The sequence below is a fragment of the Rhinatrema bivittatum genome, chromosome 9 (genome assembly GCF_901001135.1).
Source record: "Rhinatrema bivittatum chromosome 9, aRhiBiv1.1, whole genome shotgun sequence".
Taxonomy (NCBI): Eukaryota; Metazoa; Chordata; class Amphibia; order Gymnophiona; family Rhinatrematidae; genus Rhinatrema; species Rhinatrema bivittatum.
In genome coordinates this window covers 166,780,772-166,806,774 of record NC_042623.1, presented here as the reverse complement: position 1 = coordinate 166,806,774, position 26,003 = coordinate 166,780,772, and the positions used below count along the sequence as shown (strand labels likewise).

The 26,003-nt window shown below is 45.4% G+C and overlaps 1 protein-coding gene across 1 annotated transcript in view; it reads right to left on the bottom strand.

Annotated features, from left to right (window-relative positions):
• The window catches only part of CROCC2 (ciliary rootlet coiled-coil, rootletin family member 2), a 505,095-nt gene that overhangs the window by 145,641 nt on the left and 333,451 nt on the right, over positions 1–26,003 (bottom strand). The window contains 2 exon segments of the mRNA XM_029616014.1: positions 22,482–22,625; positions 24,221–24,355. Coding sequence (XP_029471874.1) covers positions 22,482–22,625; positions 24,221–24,355 — 279 coding nt within the window.

The window sequence follows — 26,003 nt, the reverse complement described above, 5'->3', positions numbered from 1 at the left end:
TCTGGAGCAGTCATGGGAAATTGCTGCAACATTGCACAATGTTCACAGATCTGTGCCACTGCATCTTTTACCTTATCTCTGAAAATATTCTCTCCATTTCATGGCTCATCCACAAGTCTTTCCTGGTCCTTAAGTCAGAGGTCTGAGGCCCACAGCTAGGTGAGTCTGTGGCACCAATCCCCACAGCTGAGACTCTTAAAGTTGTCTTAGAAACATCAAAGGCCGAATGGACCATGTGTTTTCTGTACTCCATACTTTTGTCCACCAGTGACAAGGGCGTCTTGCTGCTTCTGAGGAAGCAGCTCGGCCACCCCCTGCATCAGCTTCAGTAGGTCCCACAAATACTGGTCCATGAAGAACTGGTAAGAGGCTATGTGGGCATTCAGCATAGCTCCCTGAAAGATTTTTCTTCCAATAGCGTCCAGAATCGAGACTCCTCTCCTGAGGGCACCAACAAATGAGTCCTCTGCTTCTTGGATTTTTTTGAGAGTGGATTTGACTACCTTAGATTGGTGTGGCAGCTGCCCAGCTTTGAATCCCAGAGCCTTCTGGTCAAAGTAAACCTTGTCCTCCTTCCTATTAATGGCAGCCACAGAGAGGGGGTTCTCCCACATCCTCATCTGCACATTCTGAAAGATTTCGTGGACTGAGATTGCCAGAACTACCTTAGATGGCTCCACAAACTGGAGGATGTCCATCTTCTTGCACTTGTTTCAATTTCCATCTGTAAAGTAAAAGGAATGGCCTCCACCATTTTCTGGACAAAAGCTGTGAGGGAGAGATCCTCAGGAGGGGATTTCCTTCTATCTGGGGGAGAAGGGAGGGTTGGAGGGGAGACCTGTTAATTCCTCTTCTTTAGAAGCATTATCTGATCCATAGCCATACCCCCATGAGTATTCAGAGGCCAATTCCCCATGATCTGCTGGGGGTGAGGACTCCAACTGTGCCTGACCCTCAGCCAAGGTCTCAGAGAGGGGACTACTTGGCTGCTTGGAGAGGCTTCCTTCCCTGATGGGCTGGAGATTGCCAGTGGGGTAGCAGGCATCGTCCCTGATCCCCCCCTCCAAGAATCTGCATCAGTACTGGTATCAGCATCAGTGCCATTGCATGGCTGCTGGGCAGCTGAAGAGACTCAAGCCGCAATTCAAAGATGGTTGGTGCTGGTCCCAGTACCCATGATGCTGAGGCACCGAAGCCCTGCAGCACTTTCTCTAATACCTGCTAGACCTTCTTGTTCAACCTTTCCTCGAAAATAGCTGATGTCAACACCAACTTGGAGGAAGGAAGGGTGGTCACATCCTCCTTGGAACCAAGAGGTGTAGAGGTGGCTGACACCAGAACCTGTGGAGGCTGTTGCGAATCCTGGGACTTTTGCAAGGATGAGCTCTCCTCACCTCAGGACTGCTTAGGGAGATTCTTGGTAGCCGCCAGACCATTCCTGCTCCCAGCATTGCACATTGATGGAATCTGATGCTGATGCCTTTTTGGCTTCCTTTGATGCCCTGAATCAGAACTCTGCAATTCCGGTGTCACAGAAGTAGAACCCATCACTATCTTTGATTGGGAAGTGTAAAACGATGGCCTGTCCCTGGGTTCCCTATTGGCCCTTGGTATCGAGAGAACCAACAGCTTCCCTGATACCAGTGACATTTCCTCCACCAGTGCAGCTCCAATGTTCTTCGATGCCAATGTGTCTGATGCTGGTGGATTGGACTTCCATGTCCATAGTGCTTCTCTATCAGTTCCATGCAGGACCATCTTCTTTTTGGGGTCATGGTTGTGCCCTTGTGACATCCCCAGACATTACGTGACACTCCTAGGCCCAGGACACATCTATCTTGATGATCAGTAATAGATTTGACCCTGGTGTATTGTTGGAACCCATAAGTCATGTTTGACAGAAAAATAAAGGACACAAAGTCAAACTCAATGGCGGTAGCTATCAATGCCCACCAGACACTGATAGCATGCTGATCTGACAGTGACATGACAACAACAAAATCTAAACAAAAACATGCTTGAAAAACCTAACTAGGGAAATGAAAGGATTAGAGAAGAAGTACAATACCCAAGGGCCCCATGATAAATGATCCTGCTTCCAGAAACTGCATACAGAGGCCTCAGCAGGAGGTGGGGTGAATAGAAGAGAGATAAGGGAGGGAGGCGAGGGGTATGTGTAAGAAATAAGCAGGAGGAGAACAGTGTGTGTGTGGGGGGAAGGATAAGTGTATGTGAAAGAGAGAGGAGGGGAGGGAATAATAGAAGAGTATAATTGAAAAATAAAATAAAGGACAGAAAAAGAATGTGAACTAAGAATGATGTAAATGAAAGAAATAAAGGGCAACAGGAAGGAAAAAATGTGGCAGAAAGATTGAGAGAACAGAATGGGAAGGAGAGAAGGAAGCCTAGAAATCAGAATAGAGAGGAAGAGTGGTAAAAAAGTAAAATAAATAAGGAAAAGTTAGGAAAATTAAAATAAGAAATCACAATAAATGAAAAAAGAAAACAAAAAAAGAAATTGATGGGGGATCAAGAAAGAAACCTGAATGAAGAAGATAAGTACATTAGAAGATCAAGTATGGCCTAATGGTGGATGGAGCAATGAGCTGAGAATTAGGGAAACCAAGTTTCAAATCCTGTTTCTCCTACTGGCATTCCTTGTGACCTAGGGCAAGTCAGTTTATCATAGATGGTAAGCTCTTTAAGACAGGGACTTATCATACCTGGATATTTATCATCATTGTATAGCACTATGTACTAGGGATGTGAATCGTTTTAGGACGATTAAAATTATCGTCCGATAATTTTAATATCGTCTTAAACCGTTATGGAACACAATACAATACAGATTCTAACGATTTATCGTTATAAATCGTTAGAATCGTGAGCCGGCACACTAAAACCCCCTAAAACCCACCCCCGACCCTTTAAATTAAATCCCCCACCCTCCCGAATAACTTAAATAACCTGCGGGTCCAGCGGCGGTCCGGAATGGCAGCGGTCCGGAACGGGCTCCTGCTCTGAATCTTGTCGTCTTCAGCCGGCGCCATTTTCCAAAATGGCGCCGAAAATGGCGGCGGCCATAGACGAAAAAGATTGGACGGCAGGAGGTCCTTCCGGACCCCCGCTGGACTTTTGGCAAGTCTCGTGGGGGTCAGGAGGCCCCCCACAAGCTGGCCAAAAGTTCCTGGAGGTCCAGCGGGGGTCAGGGAGCGATTTCCCGCCGCGAATCGTTTTCGTACGGAAAATGGCGCCGGCAGGAGATCGACTGCAGGAGGTCGTTCAGCGAGGGTTCCGGCGCCTCGCTGAACGACCTCCTGCAGTCGATCTCCTGCCGGCGCCATTTTCCGTACGAAAACGATTCGCGGCGGGAAATCGCTCCCTGACCCCCGCTGGACCTCCAGGAACTTTTGGCCAGCTTGTGGGGGGCCTCCTGACCCCCACGAGACTTGCCAAAAGTCCAGCGGGGGTCCGGAAGGACCTCCTGCCGTCCAATCTTTTTCGTCTATGGCCGCCGCCATTTTTCGGCGCCATTTTGGAAAATGGCGCCGGCTGAAGACGACAAGATTCAGAGCAGGAGCCCGTTCCGGACCGCTGCCGTTCCGGACCGCCGCTGGACCCGCAGGTTATTTAAGTTATTTGGTGGGGGATTTAATTTAAAGGGTCGGGGGTGGGTTTTAGGGGGTTTTAATGTGCCGGTTTTTCGATTTTTCGATTTTTCGATTTTTAACGATTTTTTAACGATTTTTCACGATATTTTACCCCCCCAAACGGCAACAATACGATTCCCTCCCCCTCCCAGCCGAAATCGATCGTTAAGACGATCGAGGACACGATTCACATCCCTACTATGTACATCTAGTAGTGCTATAAAAATAAGTTTTGTTACATAGGTTTGAAAATTATTATTGTCAAATTGGTAGAACAGAATTTCAGGGGTTAGTAAGCAGTGGATGGGAAGAAATGTATTGTGTTTAGTTCTTGGGCTCTAGTTATATATTAACTTAATATATTTGATTCAGAAATAATGTTTTTATTGTATTATATCACACATGATATACAATAAACTGTGATTTCTTTGGGGCTGATGCAATAAAGTGTGGGTTAAGACTGTGTGCTGAATTTCAGCACCGTTTAACTCATAGGTTAAAATTATTTTTAAATTCCCGATGCAGTAAGCTAATGTTATACTAATGCATCAGGAGCTGAAAAATAGGGCACTGACTTGAGTTCAAGCAAGAAGATGAAGGATGAGGTCTTCAACAAGCAACATTTACCTTCTTTGCATTTATATAAGCAGCAATGTATTGATAAAAAGACATCCATGGTTCTCTGTAGAATCGAACACTTATTAAATCGTCCCTTGGAGCTTTTTGGCTTTGTTAGGCAGTTTACTATTAAGCCAGATTTTAATCAACAAATTTTTTCCTAGTTGTGACACTCTGGCAGAGTTTTATTTATGATAAGGCAACTGGAATACAGACACAGTTTTGTAATGCTACAATGGCAAACCCTTCATTGGATATAGTTTCTAAAGAAGGACCTTTTCAATATGTGACATTCCCTGAACTTACTTTGGTAATCAACAAACTTACATCTACTGTTTCTATATTAGATCCATGTCCCTTCAGGACTGTGAAAGAGTTGAAAGGGATTTCTTATAAAATTCTACAATGGATAGTAAACCGTATACTTACTGAGGGAAGTTTCCCAGGGCCCTAAAGGTAGCGTCAATTAGACCTGTACAGAAGAACCTGTCTATAGCCCCAGATGTCGTGTCCAATTTTCATCCAATCCTCAACAGACCAATGTTGAACAAAATTGATGAAAAGTGTGTCTTCCTCCAATTGGAAAATATAAGAGTATTGATAACCAGCAATATGGATTCCCGGAAGAATAATGGAACAGAGACCCTATTGTTGTCCCTGGTTGATTTGTTCCATAAAAACTAGACTAAGAAAGGGCAGGTGTCCTGATCCAACTTGATTTAACAGCTGCTTTTGACTCGGTGCATCATGGCCAAATGTTAAATCGATTGGTACAAATAGGGCTAAGAGGATCAGTATTGCTATGGTTCAACTCTTTCCTCTCTGGTACATGACAGCATATCCAAATAGGAGAGAATAATTCATCATGGAAGCAGATGTTGACAGATGTACCGCATAGTTCAGCATTTTCCTCCCCTTTGTTTAATATATATCTTGCACCATTGTATAGCATTTTTAAGAATCTAGGTATAGTATATAACATTTATGCAGATGACATACAGTTTTACAGTCCCTACATAAATGATTCTTTTCCTAAATCAGATTCTCAATGTTACATGTCTGAAATTAAACATTGGCTGAATGTTACATATTACTTGTTTGTCCTTTCTCTTAAAGCTTACTAGGTTCTTGTTATGAACTGACAGTGAACCTGACACTCGCCTTTCTCTTTTCTGGCACAAGGTTTTTTGGGGTTCTGGAATGACAGATTCTCCCTGAATCTGCTTTAACATATACCATCCTTAGTGAAACCCCAAATCTAGGCCCTCTTTTTACTATCTCTGCTCAACACCATCTAACAAGAATGACTAGGCCTGGCAAACAAAGCAGACACATACCTCCCTGGCATATATGCAATAAACTATAAATATGCTAAGAATGACCAATTGTCTTGAGGAACAAAGTCAGTCAATAATGAATACCTCTGCAAATGACTTATGTTCTCATTTACCACCTGTTTGTATTGACGCATACATCTTTGACCATCATAATAGGCATCATTGTGTGGTATTATACAGTTATTGTCACTCCAGACTTCCAGCAAAGCATATTAACACGCTGAGAAACGCCATGTCGCTGGTAAAACGCAGATTGAGCCCTTGATGAAGGACATTATTTGGTCCGAAACACAGTACCGTGTCGGGCATGAAGATCGCACTGTGCTAATTGTTCACATTGCAAAACGTTTGGGCATGAAGATCATGGTTGTTTGACAACATTCCGTTGAAGAAAATTTTGGAGTTTAGATAAGTGGAAGTCTCAATTCTTATCATGGATTTACATGTTTGAACAGGTTAAAAATATAAAGATTGAGAATCATCAATATTATTTTAAATTGCACGGGTGAGAGAAGCACAAAAAAATTCTTAAAGAATTCTTCTAACAAGTGTTCTAATAATATGGACTGACCTATGATTAAATATAAGGCAGAGTGACAATGGCTGTATAACACCACACAATGATGCCTATTATGATGGTCAAAGATGTATGTGTCAATACAAACAGGTGGTAAATGAGAACATAAGGTTTGCAGAGGTATTCATATATACAATAAACACTTAGCACGAGATTAGAAAATGAAGCACTCCTCTTACCTAGGAGCCTGCCATGGCGATATCGCTGCCTTCAAACTGCGCAGAAATTGCATATTGCTGAAGGATATAGGCATTGTGTAAAACTCCCAGGTACCTGGGCATGACATTAAGGATGCGCATTTGTGCATCACTCACCACTTGCACGTTGAGGGGGTGGAATTGCTTATGGTTGCAGTAGGACTCCTCCCTCTGATGGGGTGGGATAAGGGCTACATGGGTGCAGTCTATAGTCCCCAGAATGAGGGAGAACTGTGCCATAGCATAGAAACCTGAGTGCAGTGATAACCCTATGGTGATGCATTGCTAGGGTTCTCACCTCCCTGCCAGTGAGAAGAGGACCCATGGATTGGCGCCCTGTGGTGATGCACTGGTGGGATTCCCATCCCCTGTCAGTGAGAAGAGGCCCTGCATGGAAGCACTGGATGCCTAGTGCACCAATGGGCCAGATGATGACCTGAGGACCTCAGGGAGGAGGGGGGAGTCATGTGGCGGGTTGTGATGGAGAGGGAAGAGAAGGAATATGAGTGAGAGAGAGAAAACAAGAGAAGGAAATGGATTGAGAGTGAGAGAGAGAAAGGAAGGAGTGAGGGGTGAGTAACTGAGAAGAGAGAGATTGACTGATAGGAAAGGGAGTAAGTGGAAGAGAGGGGGTGAGTGACTGTGAGGGGAGGGAGAGGTGAGTGACAGAGGAAAGGGAAGGGTAGTGGGTGCCGAGAGGGAGGCATAAGTTATATAGAAGGGGTGGGGTGAGTGAGAGGGAGCGAAGGAAGGAAGGAGAGGGGAAGGAAATGAAGAGGGTGAGTGGAGGGAAGGGGAGGAAAGGGGAGGTAGTGACTGGGGGGGGGGGAGGTAGTGAGTAACTGAGAGGAAAGGGAAGGGGGTGAGTGGTAGTGAGGGAGAGTAAGGGGTTTGAGTGACTGAGCAGGAAAGGGCATGAGTGACAGAGGTGAGTGAGAGGGAAGGCAAGGGGTGAGTGATTGAGAGGGGAATGAGGAAGTGGGAGTGAGAAAAACAAAGGGTAGAAGGATGCACGTGTGTGTGTCCATGTGAACGAGCATGTATGCATATGCATATGAGAGAAAGAGAAGAAATATCTATTTTCAGTCCTCCCCTCAACTCATCCATGACAATCTCAAATTGACTGGAAATCAAATGTTCCCAGGTATGGAGAGAGGGACATTTTTCTATCCTTATTAATTTTAATTATTGGGTGGTGTTTGATATATTTGCTCTTTTGAAATATTTAATAGTTTTTGGGAAATTTTAACTTTTTTTTTTTTTTTTTAAATCTTCATTCTTATTTATTAGATGCTTTATTTGTGATCTGTTTTGAAATATTGATTTTATTAGTATGGTTTACTATTATGACTGATTTATATTTCTTGATTTTGTTTTATAAGAAATGGTGATTTTTCTGTTTTTGCATTATTGCACTGCATATGAGGCTGGTTTGGAGGTCTGGGAGGTGTTAGGGAACAAGACTGCTGGGGCCTGGGAGAGCAGGAGAGTGAGATTACTATTGCTTCTGTTTCTCTGAGTTAGGAAATGGTAAGAATTTGGTAAATGTGCATTTGGTAAATGTGCATCTGAATTTTGCTATTTTTTTTTTGTACAAAAAATGACAGGAGTCAGGTGGTACCTTATAGACTAACCAATTTATTGAAGAATGAGCTTTTGAGGACAGAGTCCATATGGCTATCCCTCTGAATATTTTTTACAGTACAGGAAAAATGCAATTGTTTTTATTATGTTATACTGTGGGCAGAGTCTGTCTTTTTGAGGTTTCCAATTCGCTTTTGTCTCCATGTTTCTCTTTCTAATTTTTGGTCGATTACTCTTTATTTGGTCAGGTGGCAGGCAGTGTGCTATCATGAGGCTGCAGTGATGTGTGCAGGTCTGGAAAAAAGGACAAATTTGGAATAGTTTTTCCCTATTTTTCCCCCTGATCATTAGAAATGAAAAAATGGGAAATTTTGGAAGAATTTAGAAATTTTACATCACAGACCTTGGCTCTTGGTCTCATTCTTAAACAGAGGCTGTTTTTGTTTGCTTGCAGTACCAGAGAGGGACCGTTTCTTTTTCGGGGTTTGTATTAGTGTGACTTTCTGTGACCTTAAGCATTTCTACAAGATGGATGGTAGTGGAGGGAGGGGGTGCACAATACAAATGCATTGGCTCCCAGACATCAGGGGCCCGCGCTACGCCACTGTCATGTGATAAAGACTAAATAAAGGCCATTTGTCATGCAATAAAGCCTTTATCGCACCACAGTAAACCTCCTTAATAGACTGTGAGCCCTCCGGGGACAGGAAAAATACCTAAAAGTACCTGAACGTAATCCGCTTTAAAGTGTCCTAATGGCGGAATATAAAATAAATAAAGAGAAATTTAGGAAAAAGATGAAAGGGCAAGACCAATATCAGGGAAAAACATGTTGCTGTTTGAATCCTGACTTGGTATGGCAGATTTGACTCCTGGGGTAAACTGTGTGTTTGGCAAGCTGTGATAGTTTTTATTTGATCTATGCTAAGTATTATCCAAAAATACTGTATATAAGCTATTGAGACCATGTAGGCACCGTCTTCAGATGTGAATGTATCTGATCTAACCTACGTAGCTTTAAAACTTTTGTATAGTATTTTTAGGTGATTTGAATGCTGATCCAGAAAAAGGTTACAGAATCTGCCAAGAATCCCATGTGTGGAGAGTAATTTTCAGTATTAAGTTATTCATGTTCTATGTACAGTTTATTTCATTATCTGGAGGGAGGTGGTAGAGAGTTAAATAATTTTGTGAAAATAAAAAAGGAGCACCCCTCCATCCCCCACTAAGTGGAACAGAGCTGTTGAGAGCCCCTTGATATGAAACTGGCAGCATGCTGCAGATAGTGTAAGAGTCAACCAGCATTCTGTATTCCCTTGGCTCTTGCAGTGTGCCTGGTGCATGTTATAAACACAACAGAAACTCACTTACTGTCTGCTCTGTGTTTTTACATGATCCATTGGGGAAGAGGGGCTTAATTATCAAAATGTCATGGTGGGGTGTCTTAAGTACTTAGCAATGCTTCTGTAAGAAAGAGAAAGAAGAAAACTGATGTTAAATTGATGTTAGAATGTTAAATATAACAGGAGACTTCCCATCTCAAGTTTAGTGGGATGTCCAGTTACTGCCCATGGAAAAGATGCCAATCCTAGAGCCAGCAGCAGCAGCAAAAAGAAAAAAAAAAAAGGGTAAAGGTCAAAAAGCCAAAATAACCTGACTTGGGTGCTATGGGGCGAATGAAGGGAGATTAACTGAAAAAAAAAATTCTAATATCTAACCCAAAAAAGCCTGAAGAATAAGAGAACACTAAGTCAAGCAGCAAGTAGGAAACCATCGCGCAGGTCGAGAAATCTTTTCTAGAAAAGCTCTAGAAAGATAAACTAAGCTGGCACAAGACAAAGGCAAGTGAACCATTTGCATTGGCTCTGTTGCACCTGTTATCGTTAGAGGAAAATGGAGGGTTATATCAATGCCCACCCCCAGGCCCGGTGCAACCGGGTGTGTATTTGCACAGGGCAGCACACCTGGAGAAGGCGGCGAGCCAGCGGCAGCAGGAGAGGCCGCAGAGTCGCCTGCAATTGAAGAAAGAGAGAGGCTGCAAGCCGCCACTGGCTGTCAGAGAGGCCCTTCTTCTGTTTGCGTGTGCGCCGAGTGCTATATCTAACAGTACTGTGTAGAGATGCTATGCATGTGTGTAGTATAGCTGACAGTACAATGTGAGGGTGCTGTATATGAGTATATTATATGGATGATGTACAGTGTGAGGGTGCTGTGCATGTGCAACATAAGATATTATACTATAGTTGACCATACAGCGTGAGGTACTGTATGTGGTATACTGTAACTGTACAGTGTGAGGGTGCTGTGCTTGGGTGTACTGTAGATGACTGTACGGTGTGAGGTGCTGTGTGTGGTATACTGTAACGGTACAGTATAAGGGTGTTGTAACTGATTGTACAGTGTGAGGTATTGTGTACAATATGAAGGTGCTGTGCATGGCTGTATGTAGTTGACTGTACAGAGTGAGGTGCTATGTGTGGTATATTGTAACTGTATAGTGTAAGGGTGCTGGGCCTGGGTATACAGTAGCTGACTATATAGTGTCAGGTGTTGTGTGTGGTATATTATAACTGTACAGTGTAAGAGTGCTGTAGCTGACTATTCAGTATGAGGTACTGTGTGGTACACTGTAACTGTACAGTGTGAGGGTTGCTGGGCCAGGGTGTACTATAGCTGACTGTACAGTTTGAGGTGCTATGTGTGGTATACTGTAGCTGTACAGTATAAGGGTGTTGTAACTGATTGTACAGTGTGAGGTATTGTGTATGGTATATTGTAACTGTACAATGTAAAGGTCCTGTGCGTGGGTGAACTGCAGCTGACTGTACTGTGTGAGGTGCTGTGTGTGGTATACTGTAACTGTACAGTGTAAGGATGCTGTAGCTGACTGTTCAGTGTGAGGTACTGTATGTGGTATACTGTAACTGTACAGTGCGAGGGTGCTAAGCCTGGGTGTACTGTAGATGACTGTACAGTGTGAGGTGCTGTGTGTGGTATATTGTAATGGTACAATATGAAGGTGTGATTGGGTATATTTATTTATTTATTTAAAAACCTTTCTATACCGTCGTTTAGTGATATACTATCATAACGGTTTACAAATAGGCACATAAATAAATTCGACATGGATTGTACTTTAACCAGAGGGTGCCGCAATTGTTCAGATACATGATTCAATATTATAAGCTATATGTAAAGTGTATTAAAATTCCCTTTATGGGTTAACCGTAGATGCGGTATACTGTAATTCTTTAACTTAATACTTAAGTGTGAAAAATAAAATAAAAAATAAAAACACACATATGTTCTCAGGTGACTTTTGCTTGTATGTATAAGTCCTTTTTTTGTTTCTTAGTACTACCTATTTCCCATTCTCACTTTGAAAAGCCTTTTTGAAAAGCCATGTTTTTAAGCTTTTTTTGAAAAGTTTTAGATCCCTCATTAGTCTTATTTCGGGTGGCATTGAGTTCCATAATATAGGGCCGGCTAATGACAGTGCTCTCTCCCTTACTTGTGTCAGTTTAGCTGTCTTTACAGAGGGTATGGTTAGTAAGGCTATGCAGTTGACTGTACAGTGTGAGATGCTAAGTGTGGTATACAGTAACTGTACAGTGTAGGGGTGCTGGGCCTGGGTGTGCTGTAGCTGACTATATAGTGTGAGATGTTGTATGTAGTATACTGTAACTGTACAGTATAAGGTTGCTGTAGCTGACTATAAAGTGTGAGGTGCTGTGTGTGGTATATTGTAACTGTACAATGTAAAGGTGCTGTGCGTGGGTGAACTGTAGCTGACTGTGCAGTGTGAGGTGCTGTGTATGGTATACTATAACTGACCAGTGTAAGGGTGCTGGGTCAGTACAGCTGACTGTACAGTATGAAGTACTGTGTGGTATATTGTAACTGTACAGTGTGAAGGTGCTGTAGCTGACTGTATAGTATGAGGTGCTGTGTGTAGCAAACTGTAACTGTACACTGTGTGATATAACTGATTGTACAGTGTGCGGTATTGTGTGTGTGGTATAATGTAACTGTACAATGTAAAGGTGCTGTGTGTGGGTGAACTGTAACTTACTGTACAGTGTGATGTGTCATGTGCTATGCTGTAAATGTATACTGTAAGGGTGCTGTAGCTGATTGTACAGTGCGAATTGTGTGAGGTATATTGTAACTGTACAGTATGAGGGTGCTGTAGCTGACTATAGTGTGAGGTGTTATGTATGGTATACTGTAACTTTACAGTTTGAGGGTACTGTAGATGGCTGTATAGTGTGAGGTGCTGTGTTGTGTACTGTAACTGTACAGTATGAGGTGCTGTAGCTGACTGTACAGTGTGAGGTGTTGTGTGTAGAATAATGTAACTGTACAATGTGAGGTGCTGTAGCTGGCTATACAGTGTGAGGTACTGTAACTGTACAGTATGAGGGTGCTGTAGCTGACTGTACAGTATGAGGTGCTGTGTGTAGAATACTGAAACTGTACAGTGTGAGATGCTGTAGCTAACTATATAGTGTGAAGTGCTCCATGTAGTATGCTGTAACAGTACAGTGTGAGATGCTATGTGTAATATACAGTAACTGTTCAGTTTGAGGTGCTGTAGCTGACTATACAGTGTGATGTGCTGTGTGTGGCATACTGTAACTATACAGTGTGAGGGTACTGTAGCTGGTTGTACAGTGTGAGGTGCTGTGTTATATTGTAACTGTACAATGTGATGGTGCTGTAGCTGACTATACAGTGTGAGGTATCATGTGTAGTATACTTTTTCTAACTGTACTGAGAAAGTGTGCTGTGCATGGGTGAACTACAGCTGACCGCACAGTATCAGGGTACTGTGCATGGGCATACTGTATTCAACTGTCCTTAGTAGGTACTGTACAGTAAGAAGATGTAGGGCTGCTCTAAGCTGACCTGAGAGTCTGAGAGCGTCTCAAGTTAAAAGGCTGTGCAAATGTTATGGTTCCCATGGCGATAAGTAGGCTGGTGCTGGCGCCTGCTATGATTTCTCTTGTTGCTTCTTTGCCCTCAGTTTGTTATATTAGTCCTGTAACTGTCATTCTCCCACTCCTTTCTCTCTGCCCCCTTCCCCAGCTGCTTCTTGCAGACCCTCTCTCCTCTTGTCTTGCTTCCTTGGATAAGCTGGTAGCTAATGTGTATGCAGAAAGGACCTCATTCATTTTAATAACATGTAATAAGCTTTTCCCAGCCTTCTTCCAGCTGCCTTCTACCTCCCCTCACCCCATTCTCCTTTTAAAGTCCCCCATCACTTGCTTGTGTGGTCCCCTCCTCCCCCCCAGGCTTGGACTTTGAAATCTGTTGAAGAGAGATCTAGTTTTGCCAAAATAAACAGGCTGTCATGTTAAATTACACTCTCTGCCTCACTGGAGGCTTTTCAGTTTTTCCTTTCTCCCTTCATGTCCTTTTGTGCTTGGATGGTACCAGCTCTCTCCATCTGTCTCTCCTGCTTCCCTCCTCTCTTTCACTCTCTTCCTGCCTTTTTACCTTTCTTGATTCATTCCCATAGGCTATCCTGGTCTCTTTACATCTTTTCTAATGGGGAACTGCTACATTCCACACCATCTGCTCACACCTCCCCTCTCATGAATGGTGTAAAAGTGTTAACTATGAGGAATAAGAAAAATCTGTCACTGTGTAGGGGAGGATGTGGGAGCTCTCATTTTTTTTTTTTTTACAATCCCTGCCTCTACCCACAGGAGCCACTGCAGGAGGGTAGAGCAGGAGTTCAAAGTTTTTAAAACCCCTGCCTGTACTGAGAGTCACTGCAGGGGGGTGAAGCAGGTGCTCATTGCTCTTGCAGTCCCTGCCTCTCCCTGCAGGAGTCACTGTGTTCTTCGTATATTCAATTCATCACTCTCCATTGGGACTTTCCTTTGAAGTTGGCTGTCGTTTTGCCTATTCTCAAGAACATTTCTTTGGATTCTCACTTCCTCAGTAACTATTATCCAGTTTCTTTGCTTCCATCTCTTGCCACAGTCCTTTAATGTACTGTACTTTTGGACACTTTTTAGCACTGTTAGCCTTTGGACTTTCTGGTTTCCACCTCTGCTCTCAACCTGTTTCAGTCTGCCTTTTGTTTCTTCTGTTCCACTGAATTTGTTCTGTTACACCTGTTCAGTCACCTCTTGACATCATGATTGACTACTTCATCCATCACCCTTGCTCTCCTAGGTACGTCTACCACTTCTGATACTGCTGGCATGGTAGTATGCTTGATAGGCTTCCTTCAGTTGGTGCATCTGGCCTGGTTTTGACTTGGCTTTGTTTTTATATTGCTGAGTGTTCCTTTGGGATCAACAACTTCTCCTCTAAACTAACCCCTCACTACTAGATATTGGTGTCCCTCAAGACCTGGTCCTTGGGTCCCTCCTTCTCTCCACCTACATGTATAATTTGGGATCTCTTATTATTTTTCATGGCTTCTACTCTCACTGTTCTGCAGATAACACCCAAATCTACCTTGCCTTTTCTTCCCATTGTCCTCCATATCTGGTCTTTCTTCAGCTTTCTTCCATTGTTTCAAGGAATCATTCGGTTTTTAATGCCTCCAAAATGGAGGGGTTTTTTTTCCACAATAATGTTTTTGCTCTCTGACTTCCACCAGTTTCTACTGATTCTATAGTCCTTCTCTTCCCTAAGTTGGCATAGAATCTGGATGTCATTTTTGATCCCTCCCTATCTTTTCCCTCCTATATACATAACTAGTCTCAAATTCTCTTTCAGCCATCAGCTTTACAATTGTTCAAACTCTGACTTCTTAATTCAGATACAATATTTGATAAATCTGTTTTCTTACAGTTAATGCCTATTGTATACACAAGACTGGCGTTAGGGGTCTAACCAGGGCAGCTGCTCAGAGCCTCCCAACACAGGGGACCTCTTGGGCCTGCTGAAGGTTAAAGGAAAATTGGTTCTTACCTGCTAATCTTTGTTCCTGTAGTACCACAGATCAGTCCAGACTCCTGGGTTCTGCCTCCCTTCCAGCAGATGGAGACAGAGAAAGTTTTGCTGTCACTGTAACTTTACCAGGTGTGCCACCTGCAGTCTGTCAGTATTGACCTGTACCCAAGCCAAGATGGAAAATAATACCAAAAACTCAACGGAACTTATTCCCCCTCTCCTGCCGAATGAGCAGGAGGTGGAAAAACTCTAAATCTGAGTGATCCTTACAACATATAAATGGCATGTACAGCCATCACCTGAGCCAAAAACTCCAATTGAATATACTTCAGATTATACACAAACAGCACAGATTGAGTGGACTCTCCACACCCGGGCAGGACTCTGAACTGATATATGGTACTACAGGAATGAAAATTAGCAGGTAAGAACCAATTTCCCTTTCCCTGTACGTACCCAGATCAGTCCAGACTCCTGGGATGTACCAAAGCTTCCCTAAACCGGGTGGGACTGCAAGAGTCCCATTCCAAGTACACTTTCTCTAAAATTGGTAGGCTCTGGAGCCTGGACATCCAGACAATAATGCCTGAAGAAAGTTTGCAAAGACTTCCAAGTAGCTGCTCTACAAATCTCTTGTGGCGACACTGGCATTCAGCCCATGATGCCACTTGCGACCGCGTCGAGTGAGCTCTCAGACCCTGAGGCACCGGTCGACCCATGCAAATATATGTCAAAACTATGGCCTCTTTCAGCCACCATGCTATGGTAGCTTTGGAAGCTTTCTGCCCTCTCTTTGCACTACTCCAAAGAATGAAAAGATGATCGGAAACCCTGAAACTATTGGTGACTTCCAGAAACCGCAACAGAGCTCACTTCACATCCAGACACCGCAATTCCTTTTCCAAGGCAACCGACCTATCCAAATTCCGGAAGACAGGTAACTTCATGTCTGATTCAAGTAAAAAGAGGAAACAACCTTTGGAAGGAAAGAGGGCACCACTAGCAAGGAGACACCAGAATCTGAAAACCTTAGGAAATGCTCTGTACATGACAGGGCCTGTAGTTCTGAAATCCATCTAGCCGAACAAATTGCCACCAGAAAAACGACCTTTAAAGTAAGATCCTTCAAAGCTGCCTTGCGTAGCGGTTCAAACGGGGCCCCACACAATGTTTTAAGGACCAAGTTTAGGTGCCATGGAGAATATGCTTTTTGTACCAGGGAACACAAATGTTTGGCCCCTCGTAAAAAAAAAAGAACCTCATCCAGATGCGCAAGCAGAGACACTTCATGCCTCTTGCCCCTAAGGCACCCCAAGGCAGCCACCTGGACCCTTAATGAGTTGAAAGCCAAACCTTTTACCAACTCTTGCTGCAAAATTGACAAAATGTGAGTCACTGATGCTCCAAAAGGATCCATGCTATTTTCCTTGCATCAAATTTCGTACACCTTCCACAGTGGCACGAATGCTAGGGAGGTGGACTTCTTCCTTGCTTGAAATAGACTGGTAACAACATCCTCCAGATACCCTTTTTCTCTTAGGCGCTTCCTCTCAAAAGCCAAGCCATGAAAGAGAAGCGAGTCGCCTGATCCAAAATTATAGGACTCTGGCGCAGCAGGTTGGGAAGATGAGCCAGATGTAGTGGACCAACCACCGCAAGATTGACCAAATCTGCGAACCATGGCTGACGGGGCCATTCTGTGCCACCAGAACTACCTGCCCCAGATGAAGCTCTATCCTTCACAAGACTTTCCCACCAGTAGCCACGGCAGGAACACATACAGGAGAATTCCCCATGGCCATGGTAGGACCAAGGCATCGACTCCTTCTGCCCCATGCTCTCTCCTTCAACTGAAAAACCTTGGAGCCTTGGCATTCTTCTGCGTTGCCATGAAATCTAAGCACAGTATGCACCACCTGCAACAAATCAGGATCATGGCTTCCTCTGACAACTCCCACTCCACGGGATCCAACTTTTGGCGACTGAGGAAATCTGCCTGGACATTGTCCAACCCCACTATGTGGGAAGCTGCCAGCACCTCCAGGTGGTGCTCTGCCCAGTGGACTAACTTTTAGGCCTCCTGCGCCACTGCCCAACTCTTGGTACTGCCCTGCTGGTTGATGTAAGCCACAGCCGTCGCAATGTCAGATAACATTCTCACTGGCCTGCCCTGAACAAGAGGTAAAAAGCCCTGCAACACTAGATGCACTGCTCTCATCTCTAGACGGTTGATGGACCAAGATGTCTCCTCCGGAGACCAGAGTCCCTGTGTCACTTGAGCCTGATACTCAGCCCCCCAACCAGACAGGCTGGCGCCTGTTGTGACTAGGGATGTGAATCGTTTTTTGACGATTTAAAATATCGTCCGATATATTTTAAATCGTCAAAAAATCGTTAGGGCCACGATACAATACCAATTCCCCCGATTTATCGTTAAAAAATCGTAAATCGGGGGAAGGGGGAGGGCAGGAAAACCGGCACACTAAAACCCCCTAAAACCCACCCCCGACCCTTTAAATTAAATCCCCCACCCTCCCGAACCCCCCCCCCTCAATGCTTTAAATTACCTGGGGATCCGGCGGTGGTCCAGAACGACGGCGGTCCGGAACGGCCCCCTCAATAGAATCGTGTTGTCTTCAGCCGGCGCCATTTTTCAAAATGGCCGCCGCAAAATGGCGGCGGCCATAGACAAAAACGATTCGACGGAGGAGGTCGTTCCAGACCCCCGCTGGACTTTTGGCAAGTCTTGTGGGGGTCAGGAGGCCCCCCCAAGCTGGCCAAAAGTTTCCTGGGAGTCCAGCGGGGTTCCGGGAGCGATTTCTCGCCGCGAATCGTTTTCGTACGGAAAATGGCGCCGGCAGGAGATCGAGTGCAGGAGGTCGTTCAGCGGCAGTCCGGAACCCCCGCTGAGCGACCTCCTGCAGTCGATCTCCTGCCGGCGCCATTTTCCGTACGAAAACGATTCGCGGCGAGAAATCGCTCCCGGAACCCCGCTGGACTCCCAGGAAACTTTTGGCCAGCTTGGGGGGGCCTCCTGACCCCCACAAGACTTGCCAAAAGTCCAGCAGGGGTCCGGAACGACCTCCTCGGTCGAATCGTTTTTGTCTATGGCCGCCGCCATTTTGCGGCGGCCATTTTGAAAAATGGCGCCGGCTGAAGACAACACGATTCTATTGAGGGGGCCGTTCCGGACCGCCGCCGTTCTGGACCACCGCCGGATCCCCAGGTAATTTAAAGCATTTGGGGGGGTTCGGGAGGGTGGGGGATTTAATTTAAAGGGTCGGGGTGGGTTTTAGGGGGGTTTAGTGTGCCGGCTCACGATTTTAACGATTTTTCACGATAGTTTACACACCCAAACGGCAACAATACGATTCCCTCCCCCTCCCAGCCGAAATCGATCGTTAAGACGATCGAGGACACGATTCACATCTCTAGTTGTGACCACTATCAAATTTGGAACCTCCAAGGCCATTCCACAACTCAAATTGTCTCGACACAGCCACCAATCCAGACTCGACCTGGCACTTTCCATCAGAGGCAGAGGTGGATGAAATTGCTCCGAGAATGGATTCCACCTGGAGAGCAAGGCTGACTGAAAAGGCTGCATATGAGTGAATGCCCAAGGGACCAATTCCAAAGTGGAAGCCATAGACCCAAGAACCTGCAGATAATCCCAGACCCTGGGAAGTGGACTGCTTAGCAGCCTGCTAATCTGTTCCTGGATCTTGACAATCCACTCCTCGGAGAAAAAAACTCTCCCAAGCCTGGTGTCGAAGTGTGCACCCAGGAACTCTAGAACTTGAGATGCCATCAGCTGGCTCTTTTAATTCACAACCCAGCCTAGGGACTGTAAGCACTGTAGCACTACTGTCACTAACCTATGACAAAGGTCCTCTGACCACACAAATCAACCAGCCATCAAGATACAGGTGGATCAGAATGCCCTCCTGCCAAAGGGCTGCTGCTACTACTACCATCACCTTTGTAAAGGTCCTCGGCACAGTTGCCAACCTGAAAGGTAGAGTGCAAAACTGAAAATGATTTCCGAGGATCATGAACCTGAGAGAACTTTGAAGGTCCGGATGAACTGGAATGTGGAGATACAACTTGGACAAATCTAGAGAAGCCAAAAACTTCCCTTTGTGCAGTGCAGCAATCACTGACCTCAATGTTTTCATCTGAAAACGAGGTACCTTGAGTGCCCGATTTCACCTTCTTTAAATCCAGAATCGGCCGAAAGGTGCCATCCTTCTTCAGGACAACAAAGTAAATGGAATACCTTCCTGAATCCCTTTCCTTGACTGGTACTGGCACAATGGCCCCCAACAGACGTAGACGATTGACGGTTTCACCGAACCACCCTCTTTTTCTGCCCATAAGTGCAAGGGGACCTCATGAACAAATCTTTTAATGGCCGAGCAAATTCTAAAGCATAATTGTGTTCTATCACACTTAGGACCCACTGATGTGACGTTATCTTGGCCCACTCCTTGAGAAAGGATGTTAACTGACCACTGATGAGTAGAATGGAGGAGTGGGCTGGCCTTGCTTCATTGGGAGTACTTGGCACCGGGGGCTCCCTGACCAGAACCATTTCTGACTGGTCGATGGACTTGAAAGGACTGATTCCAAGACTGCTACCTTCTAACCCCTTGTCTCTGACCTTCACCAGAAGGGCGAGACTGAGGGGATGCCAGCTCGACCAGAAACGAGCCCTTGTCGCAGAGAAGCCTCTGCCAAACTTTAGCTTGTCCTCTGGCAGCTTGTGACCTTTAGTCTCTCCGAGAAGCTTCACCAGCTGCTTTAAGTCCTCTCCAAAAAGCAACTTCCCCTTAAATGGAAACGATCCCAGTTGAGACTTAGACCAAACATCTGCAGACCAGTTCCTTAACCACAGAGGCCTTCTAGCAGAATCCACAGACATCATCGAACATGAGGAAGTATGTATGAGCTACAACAGCTTATAGACTCTCGGCCTGCAGCACATCCTCTGGAGATAATGACTGGTCAGATTGCAATTGCTGTACCCAGCACAACCCGGCCCGGAGCATAAAACTGCTACACAAGGCAGCGAAAATGCCCAATGCCAACACCTCAAAGATCTTCTTGACATGCACCTCCAACTTCCTATCCTACATATCCTTAAGAGTGGCTGAACCCACTACCAGGATCGTTGTCTTCTTCGTCACAGCCGAAACCGAAGCATCTACTTTCGGCATCCGCAAAAGGTCTAATGTGTCTTCAGGCAAAGGATACATATTCTCCATGGCTCTGCCAACCTTCAAGCCTGTATTTGGAGTTTTCCACTCCTGAAGCACCAACTCCTTCACCGACTTGGGGAAAGGAAATGTTTTGGTTAGCCCCCTCAGGCCCTACATGACTGGATCCACTCCCTCGTAGTCCGAATCTGCTTGGGGCTCTTTAATACCTAGTTCATTAAGAACACATGATATTAAGGGCCACATTTCCTCTCGGCAAAAAAGGCGGACTACTTTTGGATCATTCCCCTCCACCGAGGGTGCTTGATCCCATGCCTTATCTGGGTCCGCACTGAGTAAAAGAGGATCTACCCCAGATGGATCTGCCTCGAGGGACTCCTCAGCTTCTGAGCTCTCTGAGCTATCATCAGCCTTCCTTTAGGGCAACCGACAAGCCAGTATCCTCAGAACTCTGCTTGCCCCACCAGATCAAGAGGGACGCGGCTTCTTGGCCACAGCTGGCTTCTGCAGGTCCAGTGGCTTGGGAAGGCAACGTCCAGCTGCCCTTTTAGCCAAAAAAGCCTTATGCATTAGTAAAAAAAAATCTGGAGAAAAATCCACAGATTCCTCTGGATCCTACTCCAGGAGGTCTTCCTCCTTGTCCCCCAACAGGGGATCCCAGGACGCCCGGGTCTCTGAAGGCTTTTGATCAGCTGGCGACAGCGGTGGGGGCAGGGCAGCGTCCCTGCAAGCCCTATCCGACGTGGCAGCAAAAGTAAACAAATTGGCCACCGTTCCCGTCGAAATCAGAAAGGCACTGTTGGGCTGCTCAGATCCCCCCCGAAGTAATCGTGGAGAATCACTGCCTGTCCGTGCCCCCCTCCCCCCCCGGCGGGCATTCCCTGAGCTGCCTTTCCCTCCGGAGACACAGCGGGAACTAGAGCAGGCAAGGGAGAGGTGCGGGTGTGTGTCCCCCCACACGCCGTGCACTGCCCGCTGAGAGGCATGGAAGTAAAAATATTCAGGAGCCTGTCTTCTTCTCTTATTTCCTTTTCTTTCCTTTTTTTTTTTTTTTTTAACAAGCAATCGCCTTAGCTGACCGTGCCGCTAAGCGCTGACCTTCAGTGCACCCGAAGACCTGTGGAATGCCGAGAAAGCTAAAGCACCCGACCAGCACAAGCAGCAAAGGCAAGAAAAAGGTGAGGTTCTTTCTGACTTTTTTTTTTTTTTTTAAACCTTTATGCTTGCAGCTGCAGGCTCCAGCTATCCACCTGAGGGTGGGAGGGCGAAGGAACTGGCCATACCAGTTATCTCCTCCTCAGCGGGTGAAGGATTCGCGCAGACCCAGGGGTTTCCAACCCCTCCGACTCAGCAGCTCCTCCACCTGAAAGGATGGCCCCACCAGGACCTACCAACCTTCAAAGAGGGCTAGGTAGATATTAAATCTGCTACTTTACTTTTTCTCCCTATTTTTTTTAACTCTCCTCAGTCTGCAGGATTTGCACCACCTTCCATCTGCTGGAGACAGAGAAATACTGACGGACTGTGGGTGGCACACCGGGTTAACTTACAGTGTCAGTAAAACTTTCTCTGTCTCCATCTGCTGGAAGGGAGGCAGAACCCAGGAGTCTGGACTGATCTGGGTACAGGGAAAAGAATACAGCCCAGTCCTGGGCTGGTCTGCTGCCAGCAGAAGTCTCCAGAGTGTAGCAACAGCAGTGAAAAGCATCGTGGGGGTCTGTCAATCCATGCTCACAGGCCTTACTTGAGCTCCACTCTCTCTTCTTACACAAGCTCCCTGTTACTAAGAAAACCCCTGTGAGAACCAGGGCCACTGACGAGTCCTGTGAGCACTGGCCAGGTCACAGGCTCCGTGATGATTTTAACTGCTATCATCATAGTGATCTCTTGCTACTCAATTTCTCTTTCAACGTCCACATTACTCCCATACCTTTTTATGTTGGTTCCCCATGAAACACTACTGTTGCTTCAAAATTCTGGTCCATGCAGCTAATGGCGAGGTCTCGGTATGCCTCGGGGGGTGTGGCCCCCTTGCTTGGGGATATGGCAGGGGGCCTGATAGGAGGCTGCCTTGCTCAGTACTTGGTGGGCGGCGCAGGCAGGGAGTAGCCCAGTTGGCTATTACGGGTCAGCTCGGGTACGGGTTGTTTTGAGGATATCTATTGTGTAATAAAGCTGCATCCTTTGCATTCCATCTAATGTTCATATTTTAATCGTGTGGTTTGAAAATGTTTATGCTATATTTTATGTATAGGTGGGGGACGTGGTCAGGACAGCGACATTGTCGTGGCTGCTAGAGTTAAAAGCCAAAATCCTGGATTTGAAAACAAATCTGCCACATGCCGGATACAATATTGTACCTGGACAACCTCTGACTCTCTCACCTCCCTCTCAGCGGTGTCCTTCTGTCTTGCCAGATCTTTCAGACGCTCATTCAGGCTTTTTGCTTCTTTCTCATGGGCAGCCACTGTGTCCTCAAACTGCAACTGTAATGTCTCGAGCTCCATCGTGACGCTTGCCAGGGTGTTCTGCAGGGAAGGAGATGAGATGCTCCTGAGAAGTCAGTGTGCAGAGCTGGACAGCTTAGCACCCCCAAATAGCTGGGACCAGAGAGACCTCATGCCAGATAAGGGTGGCAAAACTGGTATGGCAAGGAGGGAAATTGTTCCACAAATAATTTTTGTCAAAGTTAACTTGATCAACAACTTCAGAATTGCCCATTTTCAGTCATTTAATCTGAAACATGTAATTTGCTTTCTGTCTCCCCATTTAGAGAAAAGAAATGCATCATGCAAATGGAGGCCAGTTGGATAGAAAAGCAAACAAAGTCATGTTAGCAGAATCATTGGTGGAAGGCATCCATCAAACATCAGTGGATGCTTCTATATTCCTGCGACTCTATGGGTTGGATCTGTATTTGATTTCTGCACCTGTTTCACCTCTTATCTCTTCTTCGCCCTCTGCAGGGAAAGCCACCAGCTTTCCTACAAGCAAAAATACCTCAGGATAACACCATGGACACAAGCCACAGGAGGGTGCAAATCATTAGGGATATGAATCGTTTTTTGACAATTTAAAATATCGTCCGATATATTTTAAATCGTCAAAAATCGTTAGAGGCGATATTTAATAGGAATTCCCCCGATTTATCGTCAAAAATCGTAAATCGGGGGAAGGGGGAGGGGAAGGGGGAGGGCGGGAAAACCGGCACACTAAAACAACCCTAAAACCCACCCCAACCTTTTAAAATAAATCCCCCACCCTCCCGAATCCCCCCAAAATGCCTTAAATTACCTGGGGTCCAGTGGGGGGGGGGGTCCCGGTGTGATCTTTTACTCTCGGGCCTCCGGTGCATTGTAGAAATAGCGCCGGTGCTACCTTTCAGCGGGGGTTCCGGAACCCCCGCTGAACGACCTCCTGCAGTCGATCTCCTGCCGGCGCCATTTTCCGTACGGAAAACGATTCGCGGCAAGAAATCGCTTCCTGAACCCCGCTGGACTCCCAGAAACGTTTGGCCAGCTTGGGGGGGCCTCCTGACCCCCACAAGACTTGCCAAAAGTCCAGCGGGGGCCCGGAACGACCTCCTGCGTCGAATCGTTTTTGTCTATGGCCGCCGCCATTTTGCGGCGGCCATTTTGCAAAATGGCGCCGGCTGAAGACAACAGGATTCAATTGAGGGGGCCGTTCCGGACCGCCGCCGTTCTGGACCACCGCTGGATCCCCAGGTAATTTAAAGCATTTGGGGGGGGGGGTTCGGGAGGGTGGGGGATTTAATTTAAAGGGTCGGGGTGGGTTTTAGGGGGTTTTAGTGTGCCGGTTTTCCTGCCCTCCCCCTTCCCCCGATTTATGATTTTTTAACGATAAATCGGGGGAATTGGTATTGTATCGTGGCCCTAACGATTTTTGACAATTTAAAATATATCGGACGATATTTTAAATCGTTAAAAAACGATTCACATCCCTAGTGAATTTCAACAGGGCAGAAACTTGTTATTGCTTATTATGACCGCCAGAAGTGCGAATTTTCTAAAATTAGAATCCTGTCAGAGTGACTATTCCATAGTAAAATTATCCTAATGTATGCATTAGACACAAGATCAAGGATCTAGGACATGATGTTCACCTTATCCAGCTCTTGCCGATTCAAAGCCTCTCGTTTCACCCGATCCATCTCCAAGTTGGCATTTGTAAGTTCTCGCTGGGCCTGGCTGAGCTTCTCTGAAAGGAGACTTTTCTCTGACTCTTTCACAAACAATGCCTAGAAAGAGAAGGACAGGCAAAAGCTAAGTGAGGAAAAAATGCTATCAGGAGATGTCCCAGTTCCTTGGTGAGAATCCTACCATGGATTCAATCAAGGCATTCACTAGGGATTCCATCAAGGTCCAAACACTGAGGCCTAAATTTTCTGAAGTGCATGCAAGTACAGATTTACATGTATACATTCAAGCTTGTACACCCACCCCCCCCAATTTTCAAATACAAAATAAAACATAACTTGACTTTGAAAACTGGGTCAATTTGCAACTGGGCGTGAGGATCGCCTGGTAACATGCCTACCTGGTGCAAAGTGGTGGACCTCACACATCACCTAGATAGGATTTTAGACAGTACTAGGGAGGAGCCGGCTGTCATGGTACATGTGGCACCAATGACAGAGGTTCTAGAAGACAAATGTTGGCTCTTAGGTAGAATTCTGAAATCCAGAACCTCCAGGGTGGCATTCTCTGTAATGCTCTCTGTTCCACGTGCAGGTCCCCAGAGGTACATAAGAACATAAGAACATGCCATACTGGGTCAGACCAAGGGTCCATCAAGCCCAGCATCCTGTTTCCAACAGTGGCCAATCCAGGCCATAAGAACCTGGCAAGTACCCAAAAACTAAGTCTATTCCATGTTACCGTGCTAGTAATAGCGGTGGTTATTATCTAAGTCAACTTAATTAATAGCAGGTAATGGACTTCTCCTCCAAGAACTTATCCAATCCTTTTTTGAACACAGCTATACTAACTGCACTCACCACATCCTCTGACAACAAATTCCAGAGTTTAATTGTGCGTTGAGTGAAAAAGAACTTTCTCCGATTAGTTTTAAATGTGCCACATGCTAACTTCATGGAGTGCCCCCATGTCTTTCTATTATCTGAAAGAGTAAATAACAGATTCACATCTACCCATTCTAGATCTCTCAAGATTTTAAACACCTCTATCATATCCCCCCTCAGCCATCTCTTCTCCAAGCTGAAAAGTCCTAACCTCTTTAGTCTTTCCTCATAGGGGAGCTGTTCCATTCCCTTTATCATTTTGGTCGTCGTTCTCTGTACCTTCTCCATCGCAATTATATCTTTTTTGAGATGCGGCGACCAGAATTGTACACAGTATTCAAGGTGCGGTCTCACCATGGAGCGATAAAGAGGCATTATGACACTTTCCGTTTTATTCACCATTCCCTTTCTAATTCCCAACATTCTGTTTGCTTTTTTGACTGCCACAGCACACTGAACCGACGAATTCAATGTGTTATCCACTATGACGCCTAGATCTCTTTCTTGGGTAGTAGCACCTAATATGGAACCTAACATTGTGTAACTATAGCATGGGTTATTTTTCCCTATATGCATCACCTTGCACTTGTCCACATTAAATTTCATCTGCCATTTTGATGCCCAATTTTCCAGCCTCACAAGGTCTTCCTGCAATTTATCACAATCTGCTTGTGATTTAACTACTCTGAACAATTTTGTATCATCTGCAAATTTGATTACCTCACTCGTCGTATTTATTTCAGATCATTTATAAATATATTGAAAAGTAAGGGTCCCAATACAGATCCCTGAGGCACTCCACTGCCCACTCCCTTCCACTGAGAAAATTGTCCATTTAATCCTACTCTCTGTTTCCTGTCTTTTA